Below are 27,595 nucleotides of genomic sequence, written 5' to 3'. Positions count from 1 at the left end.
GTGTTTTAGAAACTTGTCTTGTTGCTTTGTGTTCTCTACCGTGTGTAAGGGCTCGTACCAAGAGCGGCAGTTCGTGTGTAATGAGAGGAAAGCTGTGTATTCTGCTTTAAGTATACACCTCCAGTTATAACCATTATCTCTGGATGCGTTTGTAGTTGCGTGAATGGTGGCTTAATTTTAAAACCATGAGTTTCTTTAACGTTGTTTGATGATCCTGTGTTGAACTATTGCAGAAGATAACTCTAAAGTCACTTAAGTGTCGGCTTGAATTTGTTTTAGAAATTTCTCTATTTAATTAGAGTAATGTTTTTGTGGGAAACTTTGTCTTAAGATTTTTGATCTGTGTTTTTTTTTTCTTTTTTTTTTTATAAGTACCAAGGCATGAAACTTGCTCAGAGAGTTATACTGTAATAAAGTCAATCGTTTTTCAGAATTGTGGCCCGCTCATTTCATTCACTGAACCTTTCCTGTGCTAGCGTAAAGTTGCGCTACAAATAACAATAAAGACAGCGGAAAATATAAAAAGAATTTATAGGTGTACGCAACAGACGTTTTCTGATACAGTGAGATCTGAGGAATGGAAATTTAAGCATAATACTGGGAACTGAGGAAGAATCTGGTTGGAAAGGATGTACGACGGTAACGAGTACAAACAGGGACAATGACAATCATTGTTGTGAGTTTCGTAGATATGTCATAACCTGCTCTCTGGAGCTGCACATGTTATTCAGTTCTCTAATATTATGTGAGAGTTTATTCGGGAGTCGGGATTCGAGAAAAGTGGCTGAACTTTGGAGTGGGACAGAAAGCATTTTGCTCTGATGGGAGTGAGTGTTTTTGCCATTTTCTTTAGACAAGAGCTTTAATACGGAGGAGAGATGTGAGGGACAGTGTTCATTGGCAAGACAGTAGAGAAAGCAAAGTGTATGGAAATCTCTGCGATTGTTTGCACATAGCCAGGATCGCTTTCCGTACTATTGTGGAATATGATCAAAGAGTCGAACTCCACAGATACAACGAACACAATCATTCATAAACAGTTCCAGACACCGTGAGTTGTTCTGCGACAGACCTTGCAGGATAACATCGCTAAAATAAATAATTGAAAGTAGAAGGGTTTGTACAAGTTTCTTTTCCAGGCCTAGAGGGAAGAGGTTCTATATTTTTATTGATTGGCGATTCCGTGTTGTGTGCACCACGACCAAATAAACTGAGTTTATCTGATCGCTCTAAGTTTATGATTATTGCTTGATACCAGTGCCTGCCAATTTTAAATATTATATTACAGCACTGAGGATCGTCACTTAGTGACCGAAAATCGATTTTGTTGACAATAAGACAACGAAATACGGCCAATGCTGATTTTCCTTCCAATTCTATATTTTGGTAGGGCATGGAGGGACGATGATTGCTTCTTGCAAATTATTGCAGTTACATGCACAATACAGGTTTGATTTTCATCTGTTCTTACTAAAAAATGGTTCAAATGGCTTTGAGCACTATGGGACTTAACATCTATGGTCATCAGTCCCCTAGAACTTACAACTACTTAAACCTAACTAACCTAAGGACATCACACAACACCCAGTCATCACAAGGCAGAGAAAATCCCTGACCCCGCCGGGAATCGAACCCGGGAACCCGGGGGGATGTTCTTACTCCTAGATTCTTTACTGACAGAGAGAAGTTGATATTTGTCCAATTTAGTGTTAAAGATGTCATCGATTCCCAATATTTTGGGTAATGAACCAAGAATGACCAACCAATATCGCTTAGATTTTGGATGGGCTGAGCCTTAACTCTACATTCTGCGCCAATTTTGATAGTGCACACAGGTCAGTATTGAGATTCTCGACAACTATCTTCAGGTTCATTGGACTTGCACTTAAATACAAATGGAGGTCATCAGCGTACGTGTGGTATTTGCAGGAGGACAAAATTGATGTATATAACATGACGTACAACATGAGTTTATAGGACCTAATACCAAACTTTGTGGGACGCGTGACATTGCCTGCCTCCATTGGGACCTTACGGTGCTGGAAATGACGCAATGCTGGCGAGACGTCAGGTATGAGCAAAACCATTGCACTGAATCTGACGAGAAATTTAGGCTGCTAAGTTAGACAAGTAAAACGTTGAAGTGGACGGTGTCAAAGGCTTTCCTAAAGTTTAAGAAGCGCGTGACAGTAGCGTCTTGTGCATCCAACCACTAAAATATCTCCACCAGACATGTTTGCCCAGGACATAATTTTCGTGAAATACTCCCTAGAGCGTTCCAGAAAGAAACCACGACTGACTACATACTGGGACCTCAAAGACATTAATTTATTTGAATTTGCAACTGATATTCTACAAATAGTTTCCGGGGACGCCTTCCATTACCTTCTTGCGCATACTCGAAAAACTTTAAGAATTTACTAACAAACCTACTCAATTACATGACAAATATGCTCCTCTAAAGACACGAAATGTAAGAAGAAAATTTGCACCTCGACTAATTGAAGAACAATAGCCGCTTGTGAATCACAGAGACGCTGCACATCAGGAATACAAACTGGGCCCCACTCCTGAAAATCATTTTGCTTAGAGACAGAGACGGTACAGAGTCAGTCAAGCTGTGAGAAATCCTAAACTAGGGAGTTCAAAAATGGCTCTGACCACTATGGGACTTAACTTCTGAGGTCATCAGTCGCCTAGAACTTATAACTACTTAAACCTAACTAACCTAAGGACGTCACACACATCCATGCCCGAGGCAGGATTCGAACCTGCGACCGTAGCGGTCACGCGGTTCCAGACTGTAGCGCCTAGAACCGCACGGCCACTCCGGTCGGCAAACTAGGGAGTGCCCATACCTTAACTGACAACAGAAACATAACAGCTGTCCTATGGAAAAATCTGCGTGGACACAGGAAAAGTAAAAGATGCAGCTGATCCCATTGTCCCAGCTGAAGAATTGAAACGATTGTTCACATAACCGACAACCACAATTGAACCAGAGACGAAACAAAGGCACATTGATTGTCTATGTGGGTAAACGACTGTAGCCACAAAAAATTATATCTAAGCAATAACGTCAAAAAAGCTATCATGCGTATCAGATCAACATGTACTGGACGCGATGGCATCACAGTCAAAGTGATGAAGCTTATTATTACTACTGCCCACTATAACATTTATCTTACACTACTTAGCCACAGGTGTTTTCCTCTGCTCCTGGAAAAAGTGACTAGTTAAGCCACTACCTAAAAAGGACGTAGCTGCAGCACCCTCTTATTTCCTACCTGTTTGCATTCTTCCTGTACTGTCCAAGGCCAGCTAACAGATTACCGAACGACAAACAACCTACAAGACGAATAGCAATCACGTTTCCGTAAACAACGCAGCACATCTGCCTTGATAAGGGTAACAGATGACTTGAAGCTTACCACAACGTGGGTCTCCATTTGGCAGGTTGTCTAATCATGCAATATCAAAATTTGCTGTGGATTTGGGTGTGACAATGGCCCGACGCCGAACTGCAGGCTTATTCATAGTGAACATTCCGGTCGAACACATCCGACCACCAAGAGGGAAGATCGCCGTATAGTGCACCGAGTAGACTGTAAGCCCTTCACATCTCAGCTTGCCATCCAATAACAGGAAAAGTTACGTGTCATCCGTCAACATTGGTCAGAGACGAGCAGGAGCGGACTAGAGAATTTTCATTCAGCGCATAAGCTACCGTTAATAGCACAAACCGAATGGTTGCGTTGGGGATGGTGCCACGGCCAAGAAGCATGCACTGCTTTGAATGGCATCGCACTGTCTTCAGCGACGAATCGCTATTCCGCTCTACCACGGATGACTGTCGTCGACGAGTATCGAGTATCAGGGCTACCTGTGGATGGATCCCAATGTACCAGTGTTTTGGAAAGGCACGACGACGTTCCTTCTGCTGTCACGGTGTGGAGAGCCTTCGGGTATGACTTCAGGTCACGGCTGGTATTCCCTGAAAGAACTCTGACAAGACAGCGACACATCTACGACGTCCTGCGTCGTTGTGTGTTACCTCTCACTGGACGGTACTGTGGCGCGTTTTTTTCAAACAGAGTCTACTGGTCCACACGTGACACGTGTCTCTATGAAATGTTTGCATGATTCTTAAGTACTCCCGTGACCTCCACGATCCCTATACCTGCCCTTCGTAGAACGCGTGCGGGAACAGCTCGGAAGTTCAGCCCGGTCCGTCCCAGTGCGTGTGCCCAGTTACAATGGCAGTGGACCAGCCCGCCTCAGGAGAGAATGCGACGGCCTTATGGCGCCCTTGCTGCCCATGGTGGCCGAGCAGGTCTAGGCCCTTCAGTCTGGAACGGCGCGACCGCTAAGGTAGCACGTTCGAATCCTGCCTCGGGCACGGATGTGTGTGATGTCCTTAGGTTAGTTAGGTTTAAGTAGTTCTAAGTTCTAGGGGACTGATAACCTCAGATGTTAAGTCCCACAGTGCTCAGAGCCATTTGAACCATATGGCGCCCTTCGCAACCGAGTTAGTGCAAGCATCTAGGCCAGGGTTCGTGTTCTCATACCGCTAAGTTATTTATAAATTTGACACGATACAGTAATCACTGAAACAACATCACACGCCCACTCATCTCCTGAAGTTTCATTTCGTTTCCTCCTCTTCTCCCGGGTGATTTATTAATTTAGTCAGGCAGGGGATATTCTAATCAGTGAACGCCCTATAACACTCGTTTGAAGTACTCTTAAATTTACCTTTCCGTCTGTCGATTTCATCCCGTTAACTATAAAGTATTGAGTTCTATCTGGTGCGGTAAGTGTTGAGAAAAAAATAAAACTATTTGTAGCACACTATATATTTTATTCACTGCTTCTTTAAAAACTCGAAAGGCGGCTTGTGTAGACGGCTAATTTTGTCAGAAGAAGCAGAGTGTTGCGCCCGCGGCCCGCCTCAGAGCAGCGGGGGCGTCGTGTCGGCGTCCTCGAAGTCCTGCAGCGGCACCTCCTTGCTCTGGTAGATCTGCCCCAGCACCGACACCGACGCCTTCGCCGTCCTCGGCCGCTCTGGGTCGTCAAAGTCCACAGCGTACAGGCCGAACTTCTTCCTGTAGGACGCAAAACAAATCGCACCAGATATAGTGGGTATTAATGAAGTGAGGTGGCAGAAAGAACGAGACTTCTGTCAGGGCAGTATGAAAAATGAAATAGGTGTAATGCGAGAGTTAGTCTAGTAATGATTAAGAAAATAGGTATGTGGGAAAGCAACTACGGGCAGCATAGTGAACACATTACTGTAACCAAGACAGAGACAAAGCCAATACCCATCATGATACTACAACTTTATAAGCACATTACATCCATATATGATGAGGACACTGAAAGAATCTATGATGAGATAAAACAAATTATTAAGATAACTGGAGGAGACGAAAATTTAATTCAACTGTGATTAGACAGGAGAAAAAATAAGAAAAAGTGAAAAAAGTTCAAGGAGAACATGGACCAAGAGAAAGAAGTGGAAGGGAAAGCCAGCTGGTAGAATTTGGCACATAGCCACAATTTTAAACATTTCTAACACTTGGTTTAAGAATCATATAAGAAGATTGTGTATGTGGTGATGAGCTGGAGACACCAGAAGGTTTCAGAGTGATTTTATAAATAAAAGACAGAGATTCTGAGACCAGATTTTAAACTGTAAGACATTTTCAGCAGCAGACGTGGATTCTGACCGTAATTTATTTGTTACTAACTGCAGATTAAAACTGAAAAACTGCAGAAGCATAGGAAATAAAGGAGAAGGGGCTCGAATAAAAAGAAAGGAGTTGAGAGTGGGTCTTAGGGTCAGCATCAGGCAATATTCGACTGAATCAGTGGAAAAGAATCCAGTGAAACACGAATGGGTAGGGTTCAGATAACGTTATTGAGTGAACCCATCAGAGTGTAAAAAAAAGGCAAAAAGACAATGCGTCGATGAAATCCTTGGATTACTGAATCTAAAGCAAGAAGAAGGAAAATACAAAAATGAAGCAAATAAAAGAGGAGTATGGGAATAAGACGTCTAAAAATGAGATGAGCAATAAATGCAAAATTGCTAAGCAGGAATGGTTCTAGGACAAATGGAAGGCTGTATAAGCAGTGATGATTTAGCGAAAGATAAATGCCGCTTTTAAGAAAATTAAAGAAACCTTTGGAGAAAAGAAAAGCAGGGTTATCAATATAAGGAGCTCAGATGGCAAGACAGTACTAACGAAAAAGTGAAAATTGAAGGGTGGAAGGAATAAACAGCTGCATAAGGGAAATAAATTTGAAAGCTACATTAAAGAAACGGAAAAGAAAATAAGTGAAGATGAGGTGAGATATATGGTATTTTGCTAGAGAATTTGGTAGAGCAGTAAAACAACAATGTGGAAACAAGACCAACTGAAGTAGGTGACATTCCCTCAGAATTATTGAAATCTTTGAGAGAGTGTGTTGTTATAAAATTGTTCATTCTGGTGTGAAAGGCATGATTCTCGGCGAAATACCCTCATACTTCAAGAAGAACGTAAGAACTCTAATTCCAAAGTTGACAAGTACTGACAGGTGTGAATATTAACGAACTATAAGTTAAGTAAATCATGGTTGAAAAAATAATGACACGAATAATTTACAGAAGACTTGAAAAAGTGATAGAAGCCGACCTCGAGCAAACTCACTTTGTGTTACTGAGAAATGTAGGAACACGCGAGGCAATACTGCACCTGTGACATATCTTAACGGACAAATTGAAAAAAATGTAAACTGACGTTCAGTAGCATTTATAGATTTAGAAAAAGCATTACACACTAGTGACTGGAATATACTCTTTGAAATTATATGGCTATAAGAGACAAAATACAGTGAGTGAAAGGATATCTACAATGTGCAGAGAAACCAGACAGCAGTTATAGGAGTCGTAAGACATGAAAGAGAAGCAGCAGTTGAGAAGGATGTGAAATAGGGTTGTAGCATACAATGTTATTCTGACTGTACAGGGAGCCAGCAATAAACGAAACCAAGGGAAAATCTGAAAGGGATTATTAAAGATCATGACGAAGCAATAAAAACACTGTCGTCTGCCGACTACATTGCGATTCTGACAGAGACGACAAAGGACTTGAAAGAGTACTAAAAGATAATGGATGGCGTCTTAAAAAGGGGTTATAAGGTGAACATCAACTAAAGTAAAATAAGCATAGTGGAATGGCCCTCTTTGTGCATGATATTACAACAGGCTCTAGATACCAGCTCTCAGGTGGATGCTATATTCCTCGACTTTCGAAAGGCGTTCGACTCAGTTCCGCACTGTCGCTTGCTCCAAATGTGCGCGCTTACGGTCTATTCGATGACATATGGCGTTGGATAGAAAGTTCTCTAACAGACAGAGAGCAGTACGTCGTCCTGAATGGAGAGACTTCAACAAAAACAAGCGTAACATCAGGTGTGCCCAAGGGCAGCGTAATGGGTCTGCTGCTTTTTACAATTTACATGAACGATCTGGTTGATGGTACTGACAGCGGCATTAGACTGTTTGCCGATGATGTTGTAGTCTACAGGGAAGTAGTATCACACGAAAATTGTGAACAAATCAACGAGGATTTGCAGAAAATAAATGCGTAGTGTAATGACTGGCAGTTGTCTCTCAATATTAGTAAGTGTAACCTACTGTGTATAACAAGGCGAAAATCCCCATTAATGTACGAGTACAAAATAAATGACCACTCTCTGGAAGCGGCAAAATCCGTCAAGTATTTGGGTGTGACTATTCGAAATGATCTCAAATGGAACGATCAGATTACACAGGTAATGGTTAATGCGAACTCTAGATTGGGGTTTATTGGTAGAATCCTGAAGAGATGGAGTCCTTCAACAAAGGAAATTGCTTACAATAGTTCATCCAGTCTTAGAGTATTGTTCGTTTGTCTGACACAAGAGATTGAGAGGGTCCAAAAAAGAGCGGCAAGATTCGTTACTGGTACATTTAACCATCGCGAGAGCGTTACAAATCTCATAGAAAGTTTGAAGTGGGACACACTTGCAGACAGACGACGTGCTAAACGGAAGGGGCTGCTCACTGAATTCTAAAACCCGATGCTCACCGGGGATGTAGAGCATATATTATTACTACCAACTTACAGATCGTACAATGATTACCTTTGAAAAATAAGGGAAATTAGAGCTCGTACTGAGGTGTTCAGACACTCGTTTATCCCTCGCCCGATCCGTGAGTGGAACAAGACGGGCGGGGGGGGGGGGGGGGGGGGGTGAATATGACTGGCACGAATAGTGCCCTCCGCCACACACCGCTTGGTGGCTAGCTGAGTATATATGTAGATGACCGAATTGCAGTAGGAATTCTGACTCTAAAGTAATAGACGAGTATAGTTGATTGAGCAGCAAGATAACTTATAATGGCCGAATTAGGGAGTATATGAACTGCAGACTGGCATAGTAAGAGAAGAGCTCCTGGAAGAGAGAAATTTACAAATTCCGAATATAAATTTAAATGTTAAGAAATGTTTCCTGAAGGTATTTGTCTGGAGTGTTGCGTTGTGTGGAAGTGAAACAAGGACGATAATCAGTTTAGAATAGAAGAGAATAGAATTTTTTGATATTTGGTGCTGAAGAAGAATTCTGAAGATTAGATGAACAGATTGAGTAACTAATGACGAGGTGCCGAACTGAAATTGGGAAAAATGAAATGTAGAGCACAGTTTGATTAACAGAAGGGATCGATTGTTTGGACACAACCAGAGGCATCAAGGAATAGTTAACCTGGTAGTGGAGGGAAGTGAGAGGGCCAGAAATTGTACAATGGGCTCTTGGATGGAATGGAAGGAGCAAGTTCAAATAGTTACACAGAAGCGAAGAGACCTTCACAGGACCGATCAGCCTAGAGTACTGCATCAAACCAATCTGTCGACAGATGCCCACGAAACAACAACACATCAACTCTCGTATCCTGCATAATGGCCCATTATCTGGAGGAAACTTACCAGTTTGGTGATTTTTTGGTCTGAAAGAAGAAAGGAAGGAAAATTAGGTTTCATCATCTCGTAGACACCGAGATCATTACAGATGGAGAACAAGCTCTAATTGTTTCGAGGATGGGGAAGGAAATTGGCCGTGCCCATCCTGATATTTGCCTGGAGCGATTTGGGGAAACCACGGAAAACCTAAATCTTGATTACCGGATGCAGATTTGAACCGTCGTCCTCCCGAAAACGAGTTTAGTATGCTGCTCACTGTGCAATCTCGTTCGGTGTTTTTTCCGTCTGACAGCGGAGTGAAATACGACCCATGTGTAGTGTTCAAACACGGCGCAGACTGCACCTACTGGAATCATAGTAGGGTCAGTGTCAAAAGTTTCTCCAAAATAATATAATCTGCTCAAAAAGAGACCTGCGTGGTCTTTTCTGAAATAATAACCTCTTGCCCAGTACTTCATTCATAAAAGGAAACAGCTACGAGCATTCATCTGTGTAACAGAGGCGAAGGTCTCAGTTCCGGCGTCAGCGCAGTTGGGTACGGCGCTCAGTGTCTCCAGCCGTGGACGGGACTGTGACGCCTCGGAAGGTCGTTTCAAGCCCAGACTGTGCGCTCACAGTGACTTCACGGCATGAAGGATTGTCAGCATGGGAAAGCTGGCTATCAAACTGGCATTGACCACAAGGACGTCATTCGAATATTTAACCGCTATCGTGGGGCACAAAATTTTAACGATGTTTCTCGTAGTAGGCTCTCTACTAAATTCGGCTTTTAGGTCTCTTGAGGAGAGCACAACAGAACTATGTGGTTCCGTTTCAGACGCAACTGGGTGGTCTAAGACGGCCAGCAGTCATTTCCATATTCAATTTGCCTTCTAAAGTCCGTTAGAACAAGGGTATAAACCTCACAGCAGTGTTGTGCGTGAAGACAATAGGCAATATGACAGAAAGGATCCTGGGTAAAAACAGCTTCAGATGCTCAGTAATGTGTAGGATTAGTTTGACGCATGGTGAACGTCATACAGGAACGTGGAGGTTACCGGGTACCATTCCACATCTGACAAATGCAGCCCCACAGGTTCACAATTTTGGTAAGCTGTGGGATCAATACTGCGAAAGTGTGTCGAACGGCTCTCATGTTGGCTGAGGGTAATCCATAGGCTGTGCAGTACCGGGACAAGTACTCAACCCTCTGCGATGTGTTCGGCTTTGGAGAGGATTACGCACTAGCACGTTGGACCTACCTAGTGAGTACTTTTCTTCAAAAATAGAATGATCTACGATATCTGCGGCCACGAACCTGACTGAGCGCATTTAGGAATACCTGAAACTCGCATTGTGTCATCAGAAGAAGATTCCTCACACACTGGATGACATAGTGGGAAGCATGAAAAGATGGAACCAGGTATGTTACAATCCGTATGGTGATTTAACACGGTACTGAATAATTGGAAATTTATTCACTGGCAGTGAATTATTTGACATCCGTTGTGTTAGGTGTAGATGTACTATCTGTAGATGTACTATGTTTTAGTGACTCATGAAAATTTGTGCCAGATTGGGACTCGAATCTGAATTTCCCGCTTATCTTGAGCGGCCGGCTTAACTGCTTCAGCTACCCGTGCATGCTCAACGCACTGACCCGAATCCGCATATGTCACTCTGCCTATATCCTTTGCTATAGTCGACTACATTCGCCAACTAAAGCTCATGAACGTTATTAATTGGACTCCCGCAAAAGAGAGAAGAAAACCACGATGAATCAAGACTAATGCCTTTTATCATGATATGCCCACCTAGGCTTGTGATACTAACTTAATTTCTGAAAGAACAGGCATTGTAGACGATCCACTATTATATCCAATAATACGAAATTTATTTGCTGAATGCAATTTCTTTGACATCGAATGTATTAGATATATGAGTAATACCACTTACTGGCGCATGAAAATTTGTGTCAGACCAGAACTCAAACCCGAATTTCCCGCTCATCGTGAGCAGTCGCCTTGACCACTTCTGTTAGCCATGTGCACCGCTTGCACTGACCTAAACGTGCATGTGTCACATTTTGTACGTCCTTATCCCATAGTCCACTATATTCATCATCTAATGCTCGCCAAAATCCAGGTTCGAATCTAGGTCTAGCACAAATTTCCGTGTCACTTATTGATAGTATCTACATCTACATTTCGCAGGCCAACCAACGGTGTGTGGCGGAGGGCACTTCACGTGCCACTGTCATTACCTCCCTTTCATGTTCCAGTCGCGTATGATTCGCGGGAAGAACGACTGCCGGAAAGCCTCCGTGTGCGCTCGAATCTCTCTCACTTTACATTCGTGATCTCCTCGGGAGGTATAAGTAGGAGGAAGAAATATATTCGATACCTCATCCAGAAAAGCACCCTCTCGAAACCTGGACAGCAAGCTACACCGCGACGCAGAGCGCCTCTCTTGCAGAGTCTGCCACTGGAGTTTGCTAAACGTCTCCGTAACGCTATCACGCTTACCAAATAACCCCGTGACGAAACGCGCCTCTCTTCTTTGGATCTCCTCTACCTCCTCTGTCAACCCGACCTGGTACGGATCCCACACTGATGAGCAATACTCAAGTATAGGTCGAACGAGTGCTTTGTAAGCCACCTCCTTAGTTGATGGACTTCATTTTCTAAGGACTGTTCCAATGAATCTCAACATGGCACACGCCTTACCAATAATTGATTTTATATGATCATTCCACTTCAAATCGTTCTGTACGCATACTCCCAAATATTTTACAGAAGTAACTGCTACCAGTGTTTGTTCCGCAATCATATAATCATACACTAAAGGATCCTTCTTTCTATGTATTCGCAATACATTACATTTGTCTATGTTAAGGGTCAGTTGCCACTCCCTGCACCAAGTGCCTATCCGCTGCAGATCTTCCTGCATTTCGCTGCAATTTTCCAATGCTGCAACTTCACCGTATACTACAGCATCATCGGCGAAAAGCCACATGGAACTTCCGACACTATCTACTAGATCATTTATACATGTTGTGAAAAGAAATGGTCCCATAACACTCCACTGTGGCACGCCAGAGGTTACTTTAACGTCTGTAGACGTCTCTCCATTGAGAACAACATGCAATGTTCTGTTTGCTAAAAACTCTTCAATCCAGCCACACTATGGTCTGATATTCCGTAGGCTCTTACTTTGTTTATCAGGCGACAGTGCGGAACTGTATCGAACGCCTTCCGGAAGTCAAGGAAAATGGCATCTACCTGGGAGCCTGTATCTAATATTTTCTGGGTCTCATGAACAAATAAAGCGAATTGTGTCTCACACGATCGCCCGCATCTCGTGGTCGTGCGAAAGCGTTCTCGCTTTCCACGCCCGGGTTCCCGGGTTCGATTCCCGGCGGGGTCAGGGATTTTCTCTGCCTCGTGATGGCTGGGTGTTGTGTGCTGTCCTTAGGTTAGGTAGGTTTAAGTAGTTCTAAGTTCTAGGGGACTGATGACCATAGATAGTTCTAGGGGACTGATGACCATAGATGTTAAGTCCCATAGTGCTCAGAGCCAGTTGAACCATTTTTTTTTTTCTCACACGATCGCTCTTTCCGGAATCCATATTGATTCCTACAGAGAAGATTCCGGATTTCCAGAACTGACATGATACGCTAGCAAAAAATACAGCTGATGTCAAAGAGCTCACGGTCAGAGCACAAATTTCGAATGATTTCGTACAGGTTTGGTTCATCAACATCTGTTCTTTCAGACATGCAAGCAAGTGTTACAAAACTACACGAGCATATAACAACAACAAAATAAGTCACGATTCCTCGCATTCTCATTCTCTCTGGCGTGGGTATCCAGCTAATAGTGTTAGTGAACATTAGGTGATGAATTCAATGAACTGTAGCACAAGGATGTAGACAACATGGCGTATGAAGGTCTAGGTCGATCCAAGGGAGCGTGCACGGATGGACCAAGTGGTCAACGCAAGTTTATGCGGTAAGTGGGATATTTGGATTCAGGTCTTGCTCTGGCACAAATTTTCATGAGTCAATAAAATAAGTACATCTACACATAATACACCTGATCTCAAAAAATTCGCAGAACAAATTTAGAATTATTTTTTACAACTGTGGATCATCAACAAGATCTGTTGTTACGTACATGCAAGTGAGTACGGTACTGAACTTTACACAGCAGCAAATCAGCAAATTTCTACTTCAAAGGTGTGCACTTCCTAACAGTCTATTACAACGGTGTGAGCCAAACCGAGGGCTCGTTGCTGTAATCATACTACTTGCCACAGCCTGCTGGCGCAACGTTGTGCTGCACTGCCTCCAAAAATGGTTCAAATGGCTCTGAGCACTATGGGACTTAATTTCTGAGGTCATCAGTTCCCTAGAACTTAAGAACTACTTAAACCTAACTAACCTAAGGACATCACACATATCCATGCCCGAGGCAGGATTCGAACCTGCGACCGTAGCGGTCGCGCGGTTCCAGACTGTAGCGCCTAGAACCGCTCGGTCACCCCAGCCGGCCACTGCCTGCCTAGGAGCTACAACAGAAGTGTCCAGTGGTTGTGCAATAAAGTTTGCGTGAACCGGGACGCTTGAGCAGCGTTGTGACAGGTGGCGTACTTCAGATTTCAGACCTGCGGGCCGGCCGGTGTGGCCGAGCGGTTCTAGGCGCTTCAGTCTGGAACCGCGTGACCGCTACTGTCGCAGGTTCGAATCCTGCCTCGGGCATGGATGTGTGTGATGTCCTTAGGTTAGTTAGGTTTAAGTAGATCAAGGGGACTGATGACCACAGATGTTAAGTCCCATAGTGCTCAGAGCCAGCCAAGTGTGGGGCATTAGTTTCATTTGCAATTTTAGCGCGCAGGTAGTGGTGCGTTTAGATTTTTGTTAGCATTTATGTGTAAAACGTTGTATCAGATTAGTTGTAACATGAAGACATTAGTGATGTCGATGGAGGGTTGTAGGGCGGGACCGACGCCTTCAGAGGGCACTGTTTAAGACTGAAGACGCGTGCTGGTCTGTGCGGTGATACAGCCGCACGTCTTCGGTCAGGGAACATTTTCGTATCGGTGGTCGCGACACCGAAATATATCGCGTGACTTCACTGGAGACTTAGAGTTATCCTGCAGTGGTCAGGCCTCTGTTATTTTCGCCGGATGTTCGGCGGAACTTCTGATTTTGCGTGTGATTTTGATTCGGAATTTGTGTTAGTTGATTTGGAATCTGAGTTAGTTAACTTACTTTGCGACTGCAGGACTGCCAGGGAGGAGTGCAGATAGTCTCTCAGGAAGATGTCAAGCGAATTTTTATGTGCTTCTTTGAATCGAAATATTGTTCGTTTATTTTCGGAAGATTTGGGAGTTACCCTATGACAGCTCTGTCTTCACTAATCCCAATAACCGTTTTGATGCTCGTTATTAGCTCAGGATTCCTTATTGCTGAGAGGTCCAGTGTGATTCAACAACCGTTTACTGTTCATGGACTAATTGTACAAAATAATTTCCGGAGAATGCGTTTAGCATAATTTGGGATGAGGTATGTAATTTCGCCAACTTATCGAGGATAAATTGAAGTTACGGCCTACTATAATGGTATGAGTTGGGTACATGTTTGAACCTTTCAGCGATTGTCAGCCCATACTTAATCAAAGGAACTAGCTCCTTTAGTTTCACTGGAAGATAAACTACTCGTATTTCTAACAGCAATAAACACGCCATTGTCAACTGTATTTAACCTATCCTTCCTGAACACCATTAGGTGCATCGCAAAAATTTCGGATTTAGCCACCTTTCAGCGCCTATAACGATTTGAGCATTAGTGCTTTCTGTTATACGTTGGAACTCTGGTACTTTCCCAACACACTATAACAATTTACAAAAATGGTTCAAATGGATCTGAGCACTATGGGACTTAACTTCTGAGGTCATCAGTCCCCTACAATTTAGAACTACTTAAACCTAACTAACCTAAGGACATCACACACATCCATGCCCGAGGCAGGATTCGAACCTGCGACCGTAGCGGTAGCGCGGTTCCAGACTCAAGCGCCTAGAACCGCTCGGCCACCACGGCCGGCGACAATTCACAACTGTTACACCGATGGTTCTAGATAAATGGTCTTCCTGTTTTCAATCTGCACCCGTTGAGATTGGAGACCTCACTGTGTTTCCCTGTGACCCTCTAACCTGAGTGCCAGCCAGTCCACGCCACACAGCGCCCGCTACCCGAGCAGCTGACTCTTGTGTGTAACGAACTCCTCATCTATTTGACGGAAACCAAAATCGTACCATCTTATGGCGCAAGTTGAGGGATCTGCGATCTACATGGTCGTAGAAGCGTCTGAGCCTCTTATTCAGAACCTCCACTTGGATCTGTAGAAGAGGTTTGCAATCGGTTCTGTCGACTATGCTGCAAATGGGTGAGCTCTGCTTTCATTTCGCAAGCAAGTCATTCAGCCTTTAACATTTCAGATAGCTGTTCGAAACCAGAGAGACTCTCTTCGATCCAAAGCAAAACACGTTATTGGTACTGACGTCAGCCACCACCTGCTTTGTCTGCACCCTGGGCTCATTGTGTTATCTGGAAGGGCGAGTTTCACATCTGGAATGACTCCAGACAGTATGCTCACAGAGTGCCCACTAGCTTTTTTCCTCTCCTTGGCAGACATGTCCCTAAGGGGCTCCAAAATGCACCTAACATTGGAGCCCCCCAACTACCAATAAACCTACCCTGCCTGGATGTTGCAGGGTGAGACGTTTCCTCTGGAAGAGGACAAGCGACTGCATGTGGCTGAAGCACAGTGCCAACCAGAGGCAGCACCCGGAAATTGTTTTTCAAGGGCAGCTTTACGTTCAGCTCCCTGGGAAGTCTTTCACCGCATGCCATGTCCTGAGGCGATCTCCCACTCGACCACAGGTTAGGGGTGAACCTCAATGTGAGCAGTAACTGGGGTGGCCACCACTGCAGACCTTTCGGCGGACTCACAGGTCGCGTTGAACGTCCGTCGGATCCCCACAGTTGGCCCACAACCGTGATACCTACCCACTGCAGCCTCAAGCTGTGTAACCGAAGCCAACACAGCCTGGAACTGAGAGTGAAGTGTCACCAACTCGGCTCGCATCAGCTCACAGCAAACACAGTTCCTACCCTTACTAAAGATCGTGCAAACTGCTCTACACAGACGAACTAAGACTACTAACATCCCTGCGGTATTCTACTGTAGAGAGTAACGAAAACTCAAGAACAGATAGCGCCCAAATCCTGTCTGTTAGACGATCTAAGGTGGCCTCCCGATCGGCTTCCCCACAAAATCTTTCACAGTCTGCCTCTCCTCTGAGCAATCTCCTACTCGACCACAGGTGACAGGTCAAATTCAGTCTAGGAGTACACCAGAAGGCCAGAGTACTGGACTAACGGGGGATATGTGGAACGTGCTTTGTGTCACGTGGATTCCTACGTCTGGTCCCTGACAGTAACGCTGTGTAACCAAAGCCAGCACTGCCGGGAGCTGTGTGCGAAGGGTCACCGACTAGTTCGCATACGAACACAGTGGTCGCACACCCTATCCATTCCAAAGCCCAGATGTTGTTTCAACTTGCCGAAAAGATGGAATTCAAATGATGCAAGACCGCGAAATCCCGATGGGCATCATTCCACTACAACTGGGCCGTGGTCCGTGGTCCGTACACCGCCAGAACTTCATGGTGAATTTCTGTGCAGTTTATACGTTGTGCCTACAGGGATCGTACTTTTGCCCGTACTTCAGTTCTGAAGTACTTTTCCAGCTGCCGCGCCATTTTTACTCCCACACTGTGGTGCCGCTGTTGCCCGTACCGAAGCAGAACTGTGTGTGCGAGACACCTGGCACACGTAGTCTCTTCTGACAGCGCACTGCTCTTTCTGCGTAATTGTCTTGTCGTGGGACGATGTGTGTCTTCCTCTTCGAAGACCCTACGTATATGCGGCATGTACCTGGTCTTCAGGTGTAGCCTGTTGGCACTTTTTCTCTGAGACGATGCGTTCCCACCTGTGTCGGTAAAAATGTGTTTTCGGCAAACTGATAAAAGCGAACAGAATGCTAAACTGTATACTGCCTGGAATCAGCTGGTAAGTGGAAGAAAAAAAGGAAGATCAGGGATTAACGTCCATTGACGACGAGGTCATCAGAGGCGGAGGGAAGGATGGTGAGGGAATTCAGTAAAAGATCTTCTGGAAGGAACCGTGCCAGAATTTGCCTCAGGCAATTGAGGGAAACCACGGAAAACATGAACCCAGATGGCCGGACGGGTATTCCAACTGCCGTCCCCCTGACTGCAACTCCAGAGTGCTAAACACCGAGTCATCTCGCTGGCTGGTAAAAATGGACAAAACGAACTCAACTTCAGTATTTCCAACGGGAACACAGGAAAGGAAGTGCGTGATCGAAAAGAGTTTTCAAAACTGAACAATTTTGTTCAAAAATTCGGTGACATCATCAAAAAACTCATCGTGGAAACGCGCCACGTTACGCCAGGCAAGCAAAGCCAAGTGGCGAGAGCTGCCGGTAGTCGGCGCAGCTTGCGTTCCTCCCTGGTTCGTGCCAGTATTCCCGCCTAACAGGATACGTCGTGGCTGTACGCTCTCAAAGACTGGTGGTCCTCAGCTATTCGTTCAGTAATGACGTACTCTAAGGAAGAGTTATCCGGAGAAGAACGCCAGAATTACCAACAAACAGACGGATACGTTTAGATCGGCGCGGACACGACACGATTTTAAGCGACTTGAGGCGCGAATTCGCAACTGTGTTCGGGTGCAGCCTGCTCACAATAGCAATTAGCCAGTCTGTTGACGTGTTGGAGTCTGTGTCAGTGCAGATACTCTTGCTGCACTAAGTCTCGACACACTTATTTCTACAGGAAGAGAACTACCGGATTCCAGGATGAGTGCAAGTACCGCCTGCCGTATTTTACACGATAGTTGATTACGTCCGCATCACACCAACGTTCATCGGGCATTAAGCGAAGATCATTTCCAGACAAGATTCGCCTTCCGAACTTGTTTTATCACTCGAAATATGGAAGTAACCCCCCATTCATATTGTGGACTCGTGAAACTACTTTCAAATCTAATGGCTAGGTAAATATTCAGATTCCTTACTGTTCGTCAAAAGGAAACCGTAACTGATTAAGTCAGCAGGACATCTGGAGCACAGAAACCTGATTTGGCTTCATCCATGACAAATAGTTTTACTGATGAACAGATAAATAGTAAACGTTGCTTTGAAGTTCTTCACCATGCGCAGGCAGAAATACTAAAACATTTTCCAGCGGCACCACTGCTGTTAATGTGGTTGTATCAAGGTTTGAGTGTGCACAACTTTTTTCCTTGATTGCCAGGCGTACCGTTAATCAAACTTTCCGTGCTCAATAGGTCGGTACAGCATTGTCAATGTCTTGGACGCCATACTCTCTACGTTTTAACACCTTTATTTATTTCGGGGGAGGGGGATATGAAAGACATTACTTATCAGCAATACCCTACGAAGCGAGATGTGATGAAAGAATTCGCGGATGCAGAGATACTCCACGGAGGTCAAAGTCCAAAGGGAGGCTGAGGCATGATTTTGCTTAGAACAAAACGGAAACAATTTTGAACACCAGTTATAGTAAACCAAAACAGAAAAATGTGTAATTTTCTAATAATTTGTTAGAAATGTTGGAACTGAAAGTGATTTTTTCATGTTAGTTGAAAGTGGAAGGAATAGCCTTCCCTGTATTGCAACATCAGAAAGCACGTCCATTATCCTACAATTCTTTCTATTTTCTCCAGACTGTGTTTTCAACTATATTACCCAAATGGTGAAAAATAAGAAAGAAGTTTCTTTCACAAAAATGTTCAGTTGTGTAACCTCTTTTCAACATATCAAGTTTTGCTCCAGTATTCCTCGATACTCAGAAGTGGGGTCTGTCTTCTCCATTTCCCAACAGTTTCCAAGCAACGTAAGAGACACTATTATATCCATCTTTACCGTTGTGGTTAAAACACATTTTACCTGAAAAGGAGCGAACGCAACGTTTGCAAGGAAAAGTGTCTATTTGGTGAATCTCAAACACACTCTATATTTTTAAATGCTGTTGTGTCCATCATGGAGGCATGTGGGTAACGTACAATCTCTACAAAAATTTAGGAATAACATATTGAGGGGGAGTAATAAAATAGCTTGAGATTAGGGGAGAGTAATAGTGTATGCGGGCGATGCTTAATAAATCTGATTAAAAAACAAGACACTGTAGCTATTAGATGACTTTTGGTATTTGGGCCACAAAATAACTGAGGATGGCCAAAGTAAGGAGGCTGCCAATAGAAAGAAAAGCGTGGCTAATATAAATTTAAATGTTACGGCTTCTTCTCTGAAGGTATTTGTCTGAGGTGTAGTCTTATGTAGAAGTGAAAAGTGGACAATGAGAAGTTCAAGCAAGAAGACAATAGGAAACTTGGACATACGATACTACAGAAGAATGCTGAAGACTAGATGGGTGCAGCAAATAACTAACGAAGATATACTAAACCGAGCTGGAGAAGGAAGTAATTCGTGGTACAACTTGATTACAGGAAGGGATGGGGCACATTGTAAGGCGTCAAGTTTGGTGGTGGGAGTGGGGGTGGGGGCGGGGGGGGAGTGGAGTAAGAGGCGGTAAAACCTGCAGCAGGAGACAAAGGAGACCAGCAGCGAGCAGGATCAAATGGATGTAGGTTGCAGAAATGAAGAGACACCAGCACAGCGAACTGCACAAAACCTGAGACGAACAGCCAGAAAATGGTGAGCATTTGGAAGAACTGTTAATAGAAATGGACAGATCGCTTACAGCAAAATCTGGACAAGGATAAACAAAACAAAGAGAAATTATAGAAGCTCTACAAGTGAATTAAAATTTGTACCATGACCAGGACTTGAACCTGGGTCTTCTTACTTTCTAGACAGGTGCGTTAGCCATTATACCATCTTGAGCTTATTTTCCCCTCCTTAGATCGTCACTATCGCTGATGCTCTCCGGTGTTGGGAAAGCACGCCAGTGTTGGACATAATGGGTAAAATCCTGCCTGTATCTCAGGCGTAGATGATCTATAGATTTGATATGATTAAATTTTCCTTGAGACATTTGTGTCTCATCTCTATTGTAGATAAAGAAGAGACTCAAATGTCTCAAAGAAAATTTGATTATATCAAAACAAATAGAAATCAAAGAGAGAGTACCGCGAACGACAACAGCTAATTGAAGATTAAAAAGTGAAAGAATTCCTCCAAGTTTAAGATCAGGATGCAACCAATAAAGGAACGTGAAGGAAGCCTCTGCCAAGAGAAATAGACTTGTCTCCAGATGCGCTCCAGCAATCAGTCTCAAGTCTTGGAACTGTTCTTCCAAGGCCCATAACTGTACGAATCTGACGGGTGGACAGCGAGAGAAAATGGGAAGCAGATAGTGGGAGAATTCGAGAAGTGAGCCGGTAAAAGTAGATTCGTAAGATAAACTACACGTTAAAGACTTGTTACGCAGGATATGTACAAAAGAAAGAGACAAGTTGGTGAGAACGCTTTAAAGTAGTCCAGGCTTGCTAAGTTGAGATCTGGAGGGATAAGTTTAGGGGAAACTGACAGGGAAGAATATTTGTAGCGTGTACAGTAGAAGAGTTTTTGAACATGTCAGTAGTGGAAATTTAAAGAGATGTGGAAAGAAGAAATGTAGTTTGGGGTAAGAGCCCGAACCGTGTAGAAAAAGGAAACGGAGAAAGCTGTAAACGGTTGTACTCACGTATATCCATCCATCCACTCTAGAGTATCGATCAGGGCCCAGGCGCTGTAGCCGATCACCGGTATTTCGTCCTCGTTGATGGCTCGTAGAACGGCGGAGAGGTAACCCTGAAAATAGCCCCAGTAGTTGGAATTAAGATTCGTTTAATAATTGGTTTATTTTCCATGTACAGATTACGTGATATCCATTGCCCATCCAGTATTTAGCAGGCATTACGTCTGGTCATCTGCGGCCGGCTCACTCTCTTCTGTTTTTGTGGACATCAGCAGGTGTTATTCGACCGCCGTGTCTCCACTTTGGCATCTGGCGTTTCCACCTTCGAGGCGTAGCTTACAAAATCAGTTTATTCTTTTGCACACAAAAAACGGCAGTAGATAATCAAACAGTGACTCTCTGTTTAGTAGCATGATGCCTGTGTCATATGAGAGTAACTGTTGCTATACAGATGGACTAGGTGCAATAGCCAAAAAACAGAAAAAACTCAGCTCTGTCAGTTATTTAAAAAGTACACCATCTTCGATTAATGTATCGCATCAATGAGAAATAATAAACAAGAGGGCAAGTTCTGTTCTTTGACGTGTATAATTAAAAAAAATGTAATCTGGAAAACCATACAGCAGACTTGTTATACCGTGATTAAAGCGTAGGTTTCTGCACGAGAGATGGAAGACACCTTCGGTTATACCAGGAAGTGAAATTGTTGATATGGAGTTAGAGGGACTGTTTAGCTAATCTGAGGGCAAAGGACGAATGACAAAGAATGCCTGTCATCGGTTTATTGAAGTAATTACATAGAAGGGGAAAATTTTGGTATGACAGCTTTGTACAGGAGGTAAATGATAGATACTTGGGGCACACCTGCATCTGCGCAAAAAATTCGGTAATCAAATTGTTTGTTGTTGGATAAGGTAGACAGTTAGTCAGGAGGTAAGCAGTTGGAAGATATAACTGATTGGAAGTGAATGCCAGTGATGTTTGAACGGGGGGGGCGGAACAGCGTATGGGGACAGAAAGTGGGAGTATCGACACTCGTTGTATCGTTGCTACAGAAAGCGGACTGGGTAGAGGAAATAGGCATCTTTGGGAGGCTAAGACGGAAGCCACACCGGGTAGTGGATAGAGACAGGTGTAATTCAACATATTTGTGGATACCTTTACAGTGCCAACAAAGGCTGCCAAGTAAGTAACCACAGTGCGTTGGTGTTTAGGAAGTGGATGTGGGAGTGAGGTAATTTGTGCAGCTATCACGCCATTTGGGTTAAGGAACTGGGGGAAAGAGTAGGTTTAACTGAGTTTGATAAGACTTCAAAAGGAAATGAGCCTGTTAGGTAGTTATTACAGTGAGGTGGAAGATGAAATGGTGCGTTAGCGGTATTTGTTGGTATGTCTGAGAGCTTACAAAAGTGTAGATGTTTTGCAGGGCCATTGTGATAAATCGGTCTATATATTCAGCTGTTGAAAAGGTATTAAAGGAGCCTTAAGGGTGATAAGGAGGACGTTGGAATGTATAGGTACAGAGAACTCTGGTTTCGTAGTAGGTGGCCTCAGTTTATGCTCTTGGTAGCGTGTGGAGTGGAGTGCGGTTAATAGTAGGCAGAGAGTCCAAGTTGAGGCATTGCTTACGTAAGTGGTACGACCTATAACGAGGACAGATGGGTGTGCATTCGTGGGTTTATTGGTCGTTGTAATGCATTCTAACACTCGGGTTTGGATTTCAATGATATTTTAAACAAATGAAGGCTCGATTTTGGATAAGGAGGTAGAGAGTAGTTTGGTAATTTCATCAATAATAAGCAGGAAACTAAATAAGCAAGTTCATTTATACTGGGTAAATTTACTCCCCGCTTGTGTGAGACTGCAGTTGGCATTAAAGAACAGAAACAGAGAAAGATATCTGCCATTATTTGCCGCTCCTATCCCCATGAAAGTATACTGTGGTGATTGAGTTGGTACCCATAAAGAAGGATGGAAAGCAAAGGCCGATAACAAGGTTATTAGTGACTGAGCCGAAGTTGGGACTTTACAAGAAGGAGAAAAGATGTCGGCTGTGACAATTTAAAATGAAATAATTAAGCGAAAGTATGGAAAAACAAAATTTCGATGCCCGGAAGGGATTTGAACATCCAAATCGAAAGAACCCTCTGCCATGCAAAGTACATTGGATGCCTATAGCCGAAGGAAACTTACCGCCAGACGCAGGGTGTAGTGGCGAGACTCACCGTGTGGTAGTGGATGCGGCCCGTGTCGTTGAGAACGCCAGGGGGGTCAGCGAAGCCGTTCTCGGTGATGAAGATCTGGTAGTCGGGGTACTGGCTGTGCACCCAGCGGAGAAGCTTGCGCAGGCCCCACGGTACGTCCTGCAACCGAAGTGGGAGGCGTCGAGGAGCGGTTCCAATAGTAAAGCAAATGGAGTCTACTGCAAGACTCGTAGGGAACCCCTGCGACCCTAAGAATTCCAGATGTGACTGAAGTGAACCTTGTACTACAGATCAGCTGCACGGTAGTAAGACATTGCTAGGGTTACATAACTGTATTTTTTCTCCTGAGTTTGAGGATTCAGTAAGGCGTAAAGTCCATACGTGCTAAGGTCAGGGACACTGTGGACTACTTAATCCAAAATATCCGGACACACCTCGGTAATGCGGAACTGACAACTAGGTCTCACAAAAGGCGGATCTGCCAACAAAAGTGGAGGCGGGAAGTAATTTGCTGTCAGCAGACAAGCAGTGACAGCGCAATGGCTCGGTCAGGGTAGCTCAGTGACATTAAATGTGGACTAATCGTTGGATGTCAGCTGACTAACAGATCCATTAGGGACTTTTCAACCCTTTTAAAACTGCCATAGTCGACTGTTGGTGATGTGACCGCGAAGTGGCAAATGCGAAGGAACAAGCACAGCTAAACTGAGATCAGACATATTGTCGGACATGGACCGTCGACCCTTGCGGAAGTTGTTTGTAAACAATCGAAGGAAATCAAAGGCGGAACCCGCTAATGAGTTCCAGAGCGCTACCAGTAGCGAGAGTGTCTCCAGTAGACTTTTGGCCGTCATAATGGCAAAGGACGGACACAGCCCATATCAATGTTCACTAACAGGAGTCCGGATACTTTTGATTAGATAGTGTACGTCACTGCGTGGAATCTAAGAATGTCTGAGCGTGCTCCCTGGGACGAGGAAGACAGAGAATACACACAACAATTAACTGACTGAAAGGTGACTGCTGAAAGATGAGGAGTTGTGGTAAGAGAGGAAACATTGGGGCGCTGTATCCAGCTAGTCAGAAAATACGATTAGCTAAAACTGGGAAAAAGATCACTCCAGTGCATGCCATTTCAGTATTTACAGAGCGCATGCGATGTAACACAATATGAAGAGGAGCCTGTGACGCGGCAGTGAGGGCCACAAGTTACCGAGAAGACATAAACACAACACATAGATATCGTATTAATTGACGTAAATGCGCCTGATGATGGGTGTTTATACCTTTGGATAGCGTAGTAGAAATAAAATTGATTGTGACTGGTAACCGTAAGCTTCATGTTTCAATCGCTACGAGTAACGTTCACGGTAAAGCGTAATCAAAAACGTTCGCGTGTAAACTCATCTCCTGTGCCCTGAGTCCACATGACAGTTACGGTGTGGTACATCCATTTCCTGAAAGCCCCTCACACCATCCCGTTCAGGCTCAATTGACACTGATAGCGCGCACGTCTACATCTGTATCTGCACTCCCACCGGACGGTGTGCTGTTACGTTCGCGAATGATGTGTGCGAAGAACGATTGCCAAAATGTGTCGCTGAGCGTCCCTATGACCTACAACTTTCCTGATTTTGTGGTCTGGTTATTTCGTGACGGAGTAATATGTTGCCCGATTCTTGTCGGAACATATAGTCTCGGAATTTCGGCTCTGTGAACCTTTCCACAATAAACAACACTTCTGTTATAGCGTCTGCCAATGGAAGTATGTTTAACATATCCGTAACGCTCTCCTTCTTATTTAACAATCCCGTGACGAAACGCGCCACCCTTCATTGGATCTACTCCTCCGCTTCTACACTACTGGCCATTAAAATTGATACACCAAGAAGAAATGCAGATCATTCATTGGACAAATATATTATACTGAAACTGACATGTGATTACATTTTCACGCAGTTTGGGTGCATAGATCCCGAGAAATCATTACCCAGAACAACCACCTCTTGCCGTAATAACGGCCTTGATACGCCTGGGCATTGATTCAAACACAGCTTGGATGGTGTGTACAGGTACAGGTGCCAATTCAGCTTCAACACGATACCACAGTTCATCAAGAGTAGTGACTGGCGTATTGTGACGACCCAGTTGCTCGGCCACCATTGACTAGACGTTCTCAATTGGTGAGAGATCAGGAGAATGTGTTGGCCAGGGCAGCAGTCGAACATTTTCTGTATCCAGAAAGGCCCGTACAAGACCTGTAACATGCGGTCGTGCATTATCCTGCTGAAATGTAGGGGTTCGCAGGGATCGAGTGAAGGGTAGAGTCACGGGTCGTAACACGTCTGAAATGTAACGTCCACTGTTCAAAGTGCCGTCAATGCGAACAAGAAGGTGACTGAGACGTGTAACCAATGGCACCCCATACCATCACGCCGGGTTATACGCCAGTATGGCGATGACGAATACACGCTTCGAATGTGCGTTCACCGCGATGTCGCCAAACACGGATGCGACCATCATGATGCTGTAAACAGAACCTGGATTAATCCGAAAAAATGACGTTTTGTCATTCGTGCACACAGGTTCGTCGTTGAGTACACCATCGCAGGCGCTCCTGTCTGTGATGCAGCGTCAAGGGTAACCGCAGCCATGATCTCCGAGCTGACAGTCCATGCTGCTGCAAACGTCGTCGAACTGTTCGTGCAGATGGTTGTTGTCTTGCAAACGTCCCCATCTGTTGACTCAGGGATCGAGACGTGGCTCCACGATCCGTTACACCCATGCGGATAAGATGCCTGTCATCTCGACTGCTAGTGTTATAGGTCGTTGGGCGTTCTGTATTACCCTCCTGAACCCACCGATTCCATATTCTGCTAACAGTCATTGGATATCGACCAACGCAAGCAGCAATGTCGCGATACGATAAACCGCAATCGCGATAGGCTACAATCCGACCTTTATCAAAGTGGGAAACTTGATGGTACGCATTTCTCCTCCTTACACGAGGCATTACAACAACGTTTCACCAGGCAACGCCGGTCAACTGCTGTTTGTGTATGAGAAATCGGTTGGAAACTTTCCTCATGTTAGCACATTGTAGGTGTCGCCACCGGCGCCAACCTTGTGTGAATGCTCTTAAAACGTAATCATTTGCATATCACAGCTTCTTCTTCCTGTCGGTTAAATTTCGCGTCTGTAGCACAGCATCTTCGTGGTGTACCAACTTTAATGGCCAGTAGTGTATTAATCCAATCTGGTCAGGGTCAGCACTGATGAGCAAGACACAAAAAAACGGTCGAACAAGCGTTTCATAATCGTATTCTTTCGTGGACGAATTGCATTTCCTTGATATTCCTCCAATGAATCTGAGCCTCAATTTTATAATAAATAGTTTAGTCGTACATTCTACTTTAAGTCGCTCCGGAGGATTACTTCTAGGTATTTTACGGAGGTTATAGTTTCCAAGTACTTGCTTCCAGTGTCGAAATCGGACAGTAACAGATGTCTTCGCCTATCATTAAGGGCTTGCTACAAGTCCTGGAATCTACAGTCGATCTTTACAGGTGTTCTTGCTTTTCGCTAGAATCTTCAAGGATTGTAGTCATGCTGCAGACGACGCCATTGTTCGTGGAAAGCCTCGTGCAAAGTACGACGTTATCCATGCGTCATCTATAATAGTATACGTTTAAATTAAAGTCTGTCGCGGGGTTTTTCTGTGTAGCCCGTATGTCACATATAATCTCAGGTACTTGTGTAGGATTTCTCTTTTCACTAATACACGGATTGATTTACGAGGAAAGTTTGTATACCTAATTCATTACCGCCACAAAAGTTGTCCGGTCGCATAAACGTAATGTCGTCTATATGATCTCAGGGCTGGTTGCTGGTTTGTATATGTACCCTATACACTGTAAATAGCAACGATTCAATATCAATCCATCTGGTATCCCCTCAAATTACCTTCACATCTGTTGATTACTTCCCGTTAAAACGAGCGTTGAGTTCTATCTCCCAGCAAATCGTGAGCCCAATTAGGAATCTCGCCAAGTAATCGGTAAGCTCGTATTATGTTTACTAAACGAGAGCGCGGTACTGTGTCGAGTGTTTTCCGAAACCGAGTTAACGCAGCGTGGACCTGGTAGCATTTGTCCGTTTGTCCACGGCATTCTGCACCTCACTGGCCGACAAAGCGAGGTGAGTGTCGCAAGACCTCTGTTTGCAGAATCCATATTGATTTTTACAGAGAAGATTTTCGTTTACCAAAATGATTGTAATTCATGAGCGTAAAACGGGTCCTGTTATTCTGAAACAGATTTCCGTCAACGATATGGACCTACAATCATATACTCTTTGACGTCGATGAGGCACTCAGGCATTTACATTCAGATATCATTTCGTATGTACAAGAATTTTTAACATCATGCAGCCATGTCAGTAACTGTGATAACTGAGCATGTAACACGTCAGGCTCAGTTGCAAATAGAAACCAATCTTTCAGCCAAAATAATTTTGCCTTCTTCAGAAGCCAGTGACACTAAACTATTGCATGCCAAAATTTGGCCATGTCAAGTATAAAACTGTAGCACC

The 27,595-nt window shown here is 44.2% G+C and overlaps 1 protein-coding gene across 1 annotated transcript; it reads right to left on the bottom strand.

The window, feature by feature from the left end:
• Positions 1-4,951: 4,951 nt before the first annotated feature.
• Positions 4,952-27,384, bottom strand: LOC124805411 (myrosinase 1-like). Its single transcript, XM_047265972.1, has 4 exons — positions 27,346-27,384; positions 23,027-23,164; positions 20,808-20,914; positions 4,952-5,105 (listed from the first exon to the last, which is right to left on the bottom strand). Exons 1-4 carry the CDS (start codon positions 27,382-27,384, stop codon positions 4,952-4,954), a joined length of 438 nt encoding a protein of 145 aa, XP_047121928.1.
• Between the last annotated feature and the right edge of the window lie 211 nt (positions 27,385-27,595).

This window comes from Schistocerca piceifrons, chromosome 7 (genome assembly GCF_021461385.2).
Source record: "Schistocerca piceifrons isolate TAMUIC-IGC-003096 chromosome 7, iqSchPice1.1, whole genome shotgun sequence".
Taxonomy (NCBI): domain Eukaryota; kingdom Metazoa; phylum Arthropoda; class Insecta; order Orthoptera; family Acrididae; genus Schistocerca; species Schistocerca piceifrons.
Note: the sequence above shows the minus strand (reverse complement) of the source record. Positions and strands in the feature narration are given on the sequence as shown.